Source organism: Monocercomonoides exilis (genome assembly GCF_001643675.1).
Source record: "Monocercomonoides exilis strain PA203 chromosome Unknown scaffold14-1859848, whole genome shotgun sequence".
Lineage (NCBI taxonomy): Eukaryota > Preaxostyla > Oxymonadida > Polymastigidae > Monocercomonoides > Monocercomonoides exilis.
In genome coordinates, this window is record NW_027150559.1 from 1,430,727 (window position 1) to 1,442,053 (window position 11,327).

Genomic DNA, 11,327 nt, shown 5'->3' on the forward strand with positions numbered 1-11,327 from the left:
AAAGTATGGTTAAATAATTGTGTTGTGAAGTGAATGTTCTAAAAATGAAAGTGAAAAACTTCAATGAATTTTATTCAAAAGAATTCTTCCATTAGAAATAATGTAGATCAATTTATGAAAAAAAATCTCACTTTCTTTTAAATATTTCAATTGGAAGATTGTACTTGAAGAAGCAACTCAACACTGATAGAATTTGTGAAATGGAGGGCAATGTCACAATGATGGATGAAACATCAAAGGTCAGATCTGTTGAACTGTGCGAAGAGATAACTCATGCTTCTATTTTACTTCTTCTTCCAAATCCAGTTACATCCTCAACATTATTGTTTTTCCATCGTTATCATGAACGTAAATCTTTCTCCATTGATAATGCAAAAGTTTGTTTTTCAATAATTATTAAAATATCAAGAAATCCTCTAATTCATATATTGTTTTAATTTTTAGAAAATTGCTTCAGCTTCATTATTTTTATCTTGTAAAATTCATGAGAATGAGCGTCATCCATTAGATATCTTTAATGTATTATCTATTTTAAAATCCAGAAAATCAACAACAGAAAGAATAATAGCAACCCCATTTTCATCTGTTTGAACAAAATATGCTTCTATTATATTATAACTTACTATATTTTTAGGAATATATTTCGTTTAGAGACTCATTGCTTGAAGCTGAAGTTGAGCTAGTTCAAGTGCTTGGTTTTGATCTTCGAGCATTAACTCCTCATCATTTTGGAATTGGGATTCTAAAGCAGCTTTCGTTGATTGATAACAAGAAAATTGTCCAAACATCTTGGAATTTGTTTAATGATAGCATGAAAATTGATTTATGTAACAGATTTTCAATGTTATCCATAAGTATTTCATGTGTTGTGTTAGCAGCAAGATTTGAAAAAGTCAAGCTGCCTCAAAATTGGTGGAATGTTTTCGGAGAAGAAACGATTGGTCTGCTATATTTTTCACATATTTTTGTTTCATTCTTTTGAAATATTTTGGCTTTTACAGTTATTCAAAACATTTGTCAAGAAATAATGAATTTATTACAAAAGCAACATCGTCTCAATGCTTTAACGGATAAAATTGATGAAGAAGTGTGTTTCCATGATATAAAATCAAGATAAATCAAGAATTAATTTTTATGATTGATGAGCTGAAGCACAAAAGAATATTTTTATTTGTTTATTTTTTTTTTTTTCATAAACAGATAAAAGCAAAAATAAATTTTATTTAATGCATCATCATTCTGTTTGTATAAACATCTTTAGCCTCAAATTTGCTTTTGAAATTATTGTTATTTTGGTAATTATTCTTTCATTATTATTTTATGGGATCATATTCTTAAAAAGAAAACAAAAGGAAGAATCAATTAATCTTGTATTTTGTTTGATAACAATTACTCATCCTCGAATGTTACGTTTTTGTTGTCAAAAAGAAAGAAAAAGAAGAAAAGAAGAAAGACGAAAAAAGTCTAAACAAGTTCTCAAATTTGAATTGATTCTGTCTTTCAGCTTTTGCAAAACAAATCAAAAAGAATGAAACAATTTGACAAGAACTTTTATAAAAGTATTAAAAATGAAAAAACGCTATTTTTGTTGCATTTTGATAAAATAATTAATTTTTAAAATTACATAGAAATTATTACAGTTCTTAAAAAAAAAAATGTTTCTCACTCTTTTGACAAAAAAAAAAAAAAAAAAAAAAAAAAAAAAAAAAAAAAAAAAAAAAAACTGAGAAACTTGAAAGTGTTTTTAATAAGAAGAATATCATCCAAAGAGCGTTGTGATAATTAATGCTATCAAAATAAAAATTTATGAAAATTACTTATTTTTTTGTCCTTTTTCAAAAAAGAATGATTTTCAATAAATAAATATTTTTTTAATTTTATTTGTTTTAATTTTTTTGAAAAGTTCCTTTTGTCTAATTTTCAAATAAAATAAAAATTTCATTTTTCAAAAAAATTTCTGTTCCCACTCACCAAATTTTGCTAACAAGAAAATAAATTCTTGACATGGGTGTTATTTTTATTTTTGTGAAGCTTCATGAGAGAGAACAGAAATTTGACCGAAATGTGAAATTTTTATTCTATTTGAAAATTAAACAAAAAGAACTTTTCAAAAAAATTAAAACATTTTAATATTTTTTTGTATTTTATTCTACTGTTTGAAAAAAAAATGAGAAATATTCACAATAACATGAAAAAAATTATAACGAACTTCTTCAATCGGTGAATCTTTTTTTAAATGAATATTTTTTCGGAAAATACCGATTTAGAAAAATCAAAAATATTCTTCATTCTGTTCCTGAAAGTGAATGGTTGTTTCTTTCAAAACTTTTTCTGATTTCATGTGTTGATTCATTTGATTGAAACACATTTTTTGAAATTTATTTTGTTCCATAAAGGGTTTTTTTTTATAAAAGTCACAAACTGTTTCTATGTGTGAGAGAGAAATAGAACTTTATTTGAACGTTTTTTGTTATGAATCAATTAAATGTCTCCGCAATACACATGTTCTCGAATGAAATATGTTTGTGCATTCCAATTCACATAATGAAAAGTTTGATGGATTTATAACCAAAAATTATCAAATCAGGTTAAGTTTAATTAAACACAGGTATTCAACATTTGAGACTTTTCAAAAAGGACAACTCGCAAGTTTATATAAATATATTTTGTGAAAATGTTATCTTTATCCAGAAAAAGAAAATGACCTCGCTAAGATAAATTCCAAATATGAATATGGATTATTTATTTTAAAAAGTCGCAAATGTTTAATTTTAGAATAAATCTAAATTTTCATATTTAGCTCAAATTTCTGTTTCTACTCACGAATCTTCTTAAGAATATATGAAATAGCATTATCAAGAAATAGATTCAATTTCAGAGAAGTTTGGTGAATGTTAATAAAATTTTGATCAAAATATGAAATTTTTGATTTATTTGATAATTAAACATTTGCGACTTTTCAAAAAGAATTACCCAAATTTTCTTTGTAAAAAAATGATTGAGAACAATTACAAATTGAATTTTGAAAATTTATTGATTGAAAAGTGTATATAACATATTAATCCCTCATTTCAAGTATAACAATAACTAAAGACAAAATATCAACGCTCGATAATTTTTGTTGAAAAGAATTGAATGTTAGTGAACTTTTTTGGATCTAATATTTTTCACTGATAAACTTTATTTGGAGATGTTTCGAAATTTTGATGAATTTTCGCTTTTTGTTAATTTTTTTGTGCCAAAATGAATCTCTGATTACATCACTTTTTTTGTCCCAATTCACTTTATTCAATTAGAGCGGGGATAAATTCTCTATTATATCATCGATTAATTAACATTTATGTTTTTGATAGATAGTTTGTGCAGATATCGCATAAAATACCGGACATCGCACAAAAAACCGGACAAGATCGAATTCACAATAACTGTAAGAGGAATAATTCTGATAATTTTCCTCAAATTACATCTCATCAATGCAAACTCAATTGATACACAAAACTTTCAAAATAGCTTCATTTGTGCTCAGAAAAAATGATATTCGAATTCTCGGAGAAATAGGATTTTGAATTTCTCCGAGATTTAAAAAATATTTTATTCTGAGCACAAATGAAGCTATTCATTAAGCCTCGTTTATCAAATGAGTTTGTACTGATGAGATGTAATTTGAGGAAAATTATCAGAATTATTCCTCTTACAGTTATTGTGAATTCGATCTTGTCCGGTATTTTATGCGATATCTGTATTTTGGTAATATTTTATCATTATCGTATGAGAATATAATTGTCTCCTACAAAATAAAAATAAAATAAATAAAAATTAAAATGTATATCTTTTTCAAATAAGGATTTCGCATATTTTTTGCAAAGTATAATTCCATAGTTTCTTATTTCTTTTCTTTTTTTATTCCTTTTATGATATTTCGTTAACTGGAACAAAAATTTGATCAAGGTTTGAGATAAGAATTTGAACATAAAAATTTGTTTAACTGTGCACTATCTTGATAAAATAGTCATATGAAAAAAGACATCAACGTCATTCGAAAATTGACATTATTTCTTTGATATGTATTGATTTATAATCTTGCTCAGTTCGTTTTTGATGAAAATTTTTTGTTGGATAATATTGAATTCTTTAAATGTTGCATAACCTAAAAATACTATGATTTGGAATTATTCAATTGCGTATTCAAAAATTTTTAGAAATTATTTTTTATTTATTTGAAAAGAAATAATAAAAAATTTATTGAGCAAGTCTTTTCTTGTAACCATTTTTTCCCCTTTTCTAATTTCCGTTTAATGCAAATCGAAAATGAAAGGAAAATTCATTCACCAATTGTATCATTAACCCTTTACGAAAACCAAAAAATAATCAATTATACGAAGAACATTTTCAGAAAAAAGCAAATGAGTTAATAATTTCAAGGTGGATAAGAAATTTCTTCATCTTCTTGAAAATCAGAAGCAATTGCTTTATTTTCTATTATTCTTTTTTCTTTATCTGCAGCCTTCAAACTGTCGCTTACGAAAGACGAAAACATTGGAATGGCGTGATATTCCGCAGAACATACAGAACATTTATCCACTTGAGTACAAAACACTACACAGTGCATATTTAAATGAGATATAAGTTTGTTTAAAAAAAAAAGAAAATTGGATAAAAGATAATATAAAAATCTTTTTCAAATAAGCAAAATAAGCAAACCGCTGAAGCAGCGAGAACATAAAAAGCCAATGCTTGTCTGTTTGTGATGACAGACACAAACGGAGAGAGAAAGTGCTGATGAAGGAGCAGAGTCTATTGTTGATGAAATGGGAATTCGAAGCGGGAGGTGACATGGATCTGTTGAAGGCGTGGTTGGAGAATAACTCGAATAAAATGGAAGAAAATTGAGCTTCGATGAATCAAAGCAATAATTCCAAGGGAGAAATATATTAATAAAATGAAAAAATACAACAAAATCTATGAAAAAAAGATGAACACACAATAAGTTGTTGAAACATTTGAGGAGAAGTTTCTTCTGCCTGTGACTCTTCATCAGAAGTCAAGCCATTTTGAAGAGGAATAAATACGCCTGATGAAAGTGATGAACATAATTGCAGAAGAAGTTGAGTTGATGAAAGATGAGAAAGCTCTTTCATAACAGAATGATCGTTAGAATCTTCTGTCGAACTTTTATCGTTCATGCAACTCATGCAATCTATTGCAATTCCCATTCTTTTTGCAGAAAATGCAACATTCATAACTGCAGAGTTACTATCTGTGCAAAGCGGTGTTGCCCAGACAACCAATATTCTTGGATAAATTGTATTTTGCGGTTGTTCTTCTTTTCCTGAAGCTATTGGTTTAACATTTTCTGAACTTAGATCTCTTTTTGAATGAGGTTCATGAATTTTCTCCTTTTTATGAAGATCTTATGAAGAAATTAAAAATAATAAGTAAACGAAATAAAAAAATTTCTTTCCAAACAGCACATCGCAGTTGACAATCCTTGCGAAACAGAAAAAAATGCTTTCGGCTGCTTTTTAGACTCCTTCATTTCATACTCAACAAGTTGGAGCAATTGCTTCCTAATTGTTGGTATATCAGAGATCACACATTTCTTTTGTGTCGTAATTGGAATAAACGTTGAGCTCCTTGGGGAGCATGCAAGTATGCAAATAGATCCTTCACTCATTATAAGATAAGATGATATAAAAGTAATTAAATGCTCGAAAGCTTGAAGAAATGGAATTTTTGGAGCAATGTCTTTTGTATCCTTGTTTCCATATGCTCCCCAAATAATTGGGTTAATGTCAATTACCAACATCATAAACGGATTTTTTTGGGAGACATTTTTTTGTTGCATAAAAACAAAAAACAGAAAATACAAAAAAACTTTTCTTAACAATAATAATAAAGTAAAGGGATTTATTGAACAAATTTAATTCTGGTCTAACGATTTGTGATCAGTCCATTTTTTGTTTTCGTGCTTTTGATATTTAAAAGCAATGCAAAGCGATAAAGCTTTACAAACACCTTCAAAAAGTTTATCTCATGCACAGACACCACTTCGACAAAGTCAAACCGTGTATACAAACGAAGGACGAGTTAAACATCTCAAAGAAATACTTTCACAACCTTTGATAGATCTTGGTTTTTAAAAGAAATTTAATAACAAATTGCAAAATTAAAACTTCTATGTAATTTTAACTTTTATAGATGCTTTAGCAGATTTTGCAGATGATGGAGTTCATCCGCCTCTTAGGCCTTCCGTCTGGCAGCTGCTTTTGGTTTTTATATTATTTCTTTAAATTACATTGATTTCTTATATAATTTTATAATTGGATATCAAAATTATTTAGGGTTATTTACCTCCTCTGCAATCAAAACAAGCATCAACACTTAATATGAAACGAGCAAAATATTGGGAAAACGTTGATGCGCACATGACACAATATGGCGTTACAGATATTTGGGCGCAGCGAGCAGGTAAAACTGAAGGAGGTAAAAGAACAGGTCCAAATACAGCAGTTGCAAGCGGTGATATGTCAATGGTGGATGATGGAATGAAACGGCTAACCGAGTATAACAGGCAAATATTAAGACAAATCAGAATTGATATTCCTCGTACCCATTGCGATCCAGCACTTCTTTCCCAATGCGAATTTCAAATCATGCTTGAGAGGATATTATTTGTTTGGTCAATTCGTCATCCGGCTGCAGGATACGTTCAAGGAATAAATGATCTTTTAGTGCCTCTTCTTGCTGTATTTCTTCGGTCTTATTTTGGAGTGGATGATGTGAAGTGTTATGTGCTAAGTGAGCTATCAGAGTCTTCGCTTCGGGATGTGGAAGCTGATGCTTATTGGTGCTACACTCGTTTTCTGGATCCAGTTCAAGACAATTACACCTTCGCTCAAAAGGGAGTGCAAATGCAGGTGAAGTCAATGGAGGCGATTGTCAACCACGAGATGCCCAGCCTGACGCGCCACCTCCAAAAAATAGGGATTGAATTTCTGCAGTTTTCGTTTCGTTGGATGAACTGCCTGCTGGTCAGAGAGTTTCCTCCAATGTTGTATTCACGTCTGTTGGACTCGTATTTTTCACACGGCATTTCGTATCCGTCTTTTCATGTGTTTACGTGCGCCAAGCTGCTGATTAAGTACAGCCAGCAGCTTCTGGAGTCAGATTTCCAAGGATGCATGATGTTCCTACAGGTATGTTTCTTTGTAATATTTGATAGAGTGATCAATGATTTGTTCAAATATTTCTTTTCTTTTCTTTATTGATTATTATTTATGTTTTCAATTAATTAATTTATTTTATTGTTATTAATTTTATTTTATTTGTATTAATACTTACTTATTTATTTTTTAAATAGAAACTGCCAACCGACAAATGGCTGCCATCTGACATGGAGTTATTCCTTAGCGAAGTGTTCATTCTTTCCACAAAGTTGGGCGGAACAGTTGCGCCGCCTTTCGCTCCACCGCCGTCGATTGGTCCTTCCACATCTCATTCATCAACATCAATATTCCTCGCTACAGCTGTTAAGAAACCTTCTTCATCTTCTCATCCTCGCTCTTCCACTTCTACTTCCACTCCTTCCTCACTTTCTACTTCCACAACACATTCCGGTTAAAGACAGATGTTATATTCATATCATCAGCTTTAAGATTTATTATTTTTTAGTCAAATGTTCGTGTTTGTTTTTTTATAAAACAAATGAGTTTTTTTTTTTTGATAATTTTTTTGTTAAATAATCCAGAATTTTCCATTTGATTTCAAAATTTAATAATCTCCACTACAAGAATTTCATTCATGATATTGAAAGTGACTTATCAGGATGGAAATTATAAAGTTTTAAAAGAATATCGAAAGATTAATAAAAGATGGTCATTCTTTTTGTTGCTTGAAAATTCAAACAAATGGATGTATTAAATATGGAAGAAAGTTGAAATTATTTCTTGTTCCAGTTTTTTGTAATAATATTAATAAATGAACTCTTATTTTTTGAAGTGTTTCTATAAAAAATTGCAGTTCAAAACGTGACCATAATTATTATGAATGAAATAAACAATGCGGCTCGTGCCGCTAGAAAGGAAAAATACAGTTTGATTCAAAAAATAAAATAAAATACATTTATTGACCTTTAATGTGTTTTTAATAATTCTTTGTTTACCATCGAATTATTTTCAATTTTGAAAGAAATTAATTCTGTTGAAGAACTTGATTTATATGAATCGAACATGCTAATGAACCCAAGCATAATATCAGTTAATTATTCTGTTTCACAAATGGGTGATCCATTACCAATGACACCTTCAATTATGAAAAGAATATGTGAAGGATTTAGTACAAGCCGTTCAGCCACTCATTTGGAAATATGCAACGTTAAAATTACAATAGAAGCTATTGAGCAAATGCATCCATTGTTTGAACCACACACACATCTTTGTTCCCTTCAGCTTCGAGAATGTGAGTTTGTCTGAGATTTTTTATATTCTCTTTTTATCCTTTGATAAAGTTTGACGGATGATGCTATTGTCTCGCTATGCGCTCTTATTTTAGCGAGCGGGCATAGAAGGATACGACATCTAGATTTAAGCGGGAATTATCTGGGCAAGCAAACAACAAATGCGCCCAGACAACAATACGACTCTTCACCAGGAACGAAAGTTTTTCATTTTATTTTTTTGTAAAAATTATTTTTTAAACATCGTAATGTAGATATTAGTTCGCCTTTTAGCAGATAAATTCGTGACGCTTTCTTCAGTTGATCTTTCAAACAATCCATTAGGTAACTTTGGAATACTTGCAATTTCTCAGGTTCTTCCACACACTTCACTTCGAGAACTGCGGTTAAGCAACATTCATTTAACTCCAAAAGGATTTGCTTGCTTTGTGAGAACACTTCGCTATGCCTCATCGCTATGCCTTTTGGATATATCTCACAATATTCTTGGATATTCTGCTCTTATGCCTTTCTTTGACATTCTCCCCAAAACAGAACTTCTTTCAATAAATTTGAGAGGTGTGTTAGTCTATTTTTAGAATGACTTCACGATTATTTAATTTTTTGAACTTTGCGCACAATCTTCAATGAAACTGATTTCATTGTGCAAAAACAATTGAAAAAAACGTAAGATACCAAAATGGATAGTATCGCTTTGATGGCACTGGGAAGTTCTCTAAAGGATAATTCTACGCTTTTGACTTTGGACATTTCAGGTATTCTCTCTCTTTTTTGATGTGAATAATATTCGTTTTTTGATATCATTAATTTAATCAATTTTTTTCTTTAAAAATAAATTTATTGCCATAATTTAATATGAATTTGCTGCTATTCGAAAAACCCGCACGTTCATATAAGAAAACCAAGTCTCAAAGGAATCTGCAATTGTTTTCTGCAATTTCCTCAAAACAAACACTTCATTACAAAATCTGACTTGCACAAGTTTGACTCATTTTTTCCTCTTCGCCTCCTTGCAGTACTTTTTTTTCTCAATAATTTTCTATTCTAATCTTTCTACGTAACATTTTGAAAACTGACCATGCGAACAGACATGTCACTTGATTCTCTTCTTTCATTTGTTGCCTTTGCAAACAACTCCAAAACTGGAATAGACGACATCCCAATTCGGCAAGTGAATCCACTGAAGCACGATTCTATTAGCTCTGTGTCAACAAAGAAATACTGGACAAAGCTTGGCTTCTGCTGGACGGGCCTTCTATTTCTCGCTCTCACTCTCATTTTTCAGATTGTTGAAGACACTTTTGTTTGCTTTCATCCATTTTTATTAATGTGATTTTGAACTTTTTTCCTTCCATTCTTTTTTTGCAAATAAATAAATTTCTCATTTTTCCTTTTCAGGACATTCTGACTATAATTCACTTCTTTTCAAATGGTGCAGTTGCTTGGGGTGTTATTGGAACCGTGTTTACAACACTTTCTTCAATCTTCAGTTTTATCTACCATTTCATTGCTTCCACGAAGAAAAGGCGAAAAAGGTATTGGGCTTCATTCCTTTATCTGATTTTGCTGGGTCAATCTGCTGACACTATTGCTTTAATATGGAAAACAAAAGGCATGCATGCATATAAATTAACTAGTTTTTAGAAGATAATGTTATCTTATAAAATTTTTTTAAATTTGATCAGGCAATTGGGAGGAGATTCAAGAGCCAGTGAAAGACGATGATATCATTCACATACACACAATTCGCACTATTAATTTGATAAAGTCGATAACAAAGCAGATACCACTGATGATATTAGATGGCTGCTATTTATTCGCTCTCAATAAGACAACATTCTCTGCTGTCTATCTGTCTTTCTTTGCAGCCACCCTTGGGATTACTTGGTCGTTTACAAATTACCTTTGCATTGTTATGACTAAAAGGTTTGGACATTTGAACATTCGCTTTTGAATTTGGAATTATGAATATATTTTTTCCAATTTTCGATATCTTTTCTGCTTCATTTTGAATATTATTCACTTTAATTAAGATCAAAATTTTTTGTAGAAACACAAGAAGACACAATCTTCGGTAAGTTTCGCACATTCTTATATGGATTTTTGTCTTTATCACACCAAATCTTGAGAATTATGATAACTGCCTCGAGAAGCTCGTGGAATATCGTGTTTTACATTATCATCGCAATTTGCTATTATTGGTTATTTTTCTTGATTTCTCAGCGTGTTATTGGCAACAAGTTTTTCATGTTCATTGTTCGCTCCTTTGTACTATCAGTTCTTTCCAATTGTTTCTATGGAGATATCGTGCTGTGTTCTTTCAGAGGCAGAATAGAATTCAGCAAAAAAAGCAGATATATTCCTCGAGCTGTAACTGTTGTTGTGGATGTTATTGCTTTTTTCTCTCGCACTTGCATCATGTTTGTTTGTATGATTGCCATGCAAAGAGAAACAACTTCATTCAGAGTCTTGTTGGTATCAATTGTCGTCTTTCTTGATTTTGCAATGATTCCGATACGCACTGCATCAGAAGTGAATGGAGCTTCTTTAATCCAAAGGAAGAGCACAGAAACAAAGTACAGAAAGATGAATAAATCAAAATATGTTTACGACGGTCAGAGCACTTCTTCATCAGGCACATACGATGCCACAAGAAGTGACAGAGTTATGGATTTTCCAACACACACTAATATTTCTGAAAGTGATTCAGATCTCAGACTTCTTCTTGACGAAACCACAATAACGATACAAGATCCTGAAACTGAAGATGATGCTATGGAAGAAGATTTTACATTTAATCGGAATGAATTTCACATTTAAGTGAAAGTACTTACAAATAATATTAAAAACTGTTCATTTCATTCATGTTTAT

At 30.3% G+C, this 11,327-nt stretch overlaps 4 protein-coding genes across 4 annotated transcripts; 3 read left to right on the top strand and 1 right to left on the bottom strand.

Annotated features, from left to right (window-relative positions):
* Nucleotides 1-200: 200 nt before the first annotated feature.
* On the top strand, nt 201-1,117 carry MONOS_2767 (putative cyclin-L2; the record flags this gene model as incomplete). Its single annotated transcript, XM_067872714.1, has 4 exons — nt 201-377; nt 445-585; nt 635-941; nt 1,002-1,117. The coding sequence occupies 4 exons, from the start codon at nt 201-203 to the stop codon at nt 1,115-1,117; spliced, it is 741 nt and encodes a 246-aa protein (XP_067730488.1).
* Nucleotides 1,118-4,267: 3,150 nt separating this feature from the next.
* MONOS_2766 (General transcription factor IIH subunit 3) lies at nt 4,268-5,899 on the bottom strand. The gene is made up of 4 exons (XM_067872713.1): nt 5,467-5,899; nt 4,983-5,410; nt 4,702-4,891; nt 4,268-4,596 (listed from the first exon to the last, which is right to left on the bottom strand). The coding sequence occupies exons 1-4, from the start codon at nt 5,843-5,845 to the stop codon at nt 4,418-4,420; spliced, it is 1,176 nt and encodes a 391-aa protein (XP_067730489.1). The 5' UTR covers nt 5,846-5,899; the 3' UTR covers nt 4,268-4,417.
* A 34-nt stretch (nt 5,900-5,933) lies between these two features.
* MONOS_2765 (Tre-2/Bub2/Cdc16 (TBC) D family protein) lies at nt 5,934-7,792 on the top strand. The gene is made up of 4 exons (XM_067872712.1): nt 5,934-6,132; nt 6,199-6,269; nt 6,342-7,196; nt 7,361-7,792. The coding sequence occupies exons 1-4, from the start codon at nt 5,988-5,990 to the stop codon at nt 7,619-7,621; spliced, it is 1,332 nt and encodes a 443-aa protein (XP_067730490.1). The 5' UTR covers nt 5,934-5,987; the 3' UTR covers nt 7,622-7,792.
* A 484-nt stretch (nt 7,793-8,276) lies between these two features.
* MONOS_2764 (uncharacterized protein) lies at nt 8,277-11,275 on the top strand (the record flags this gene model as incomplete). Its single annotated transcript, XM_067872711.1, has 9 exons — nt 8,277-8,461; nt 8,507-8,657; nt 8,710-9,013; nt 9,127-9,210; nt 9,353-9,436; nt 9,544-9,758; nt 9,854-10,067; nt 10,141-10,381; nt 10,489-11,275. The coding sequence occupies 9 exons, from the start codon at nt 8,277-8,279 to the stop codon at nt 11,273-11,275; spliced, it is 2,265 nt and encodes a 754-aa protein (XP_067730491.1).
* Between the last annotated feature and the right edge of the window lie 52 nt (nt 11,276-11,327).

Bases quoted from the DNA above. Each gene is read 5' to 3' on its own strand.
- MONOS_2766 (XM_067872713.1), bottom strand. From the start codon at position 5,845: ATGCAACAAAAAAATGTCTCCCAAAAAAATCCGTTTATGATGTTGGTA. The intron at 4,892-4,982 runs GTGTGTTCATCT...GATTCATCGAAG, and splicing joins AAATGTTTCAACAACTTATT to CTCAATTTTCTTCCATTTTA. The intron at 4,597-4,701 runs GTTTGCTTATTT...TGCACTGTGTAG, and splicing joins ATGTTCTCGCTGCTTCAGCG to TGTTTTGTACTCAAGTGGAT.
- MONOS_2765 (XM_067872712.1), top strand. From the start codon at position 5,988: ATGCAAAGCGATAAAGCTTTACAAACACCTTCAAAAAGTTTATCTCAT. The intron at 6,133-6,198 runs GTTTTTAAAAGA...TAACTTTTATAG, and splicing joins ACAACCTTTGATAGATCTTG to ATGCTTTAGCAGATTTTGCA. The intron at 6,270-6,341 runs GTTTTTATATTA...AAAATTATTTAG, and splicing joins CCGTCTGGCAGCTGCTTTTG to GGTTATTTACCTCCTCTGCA.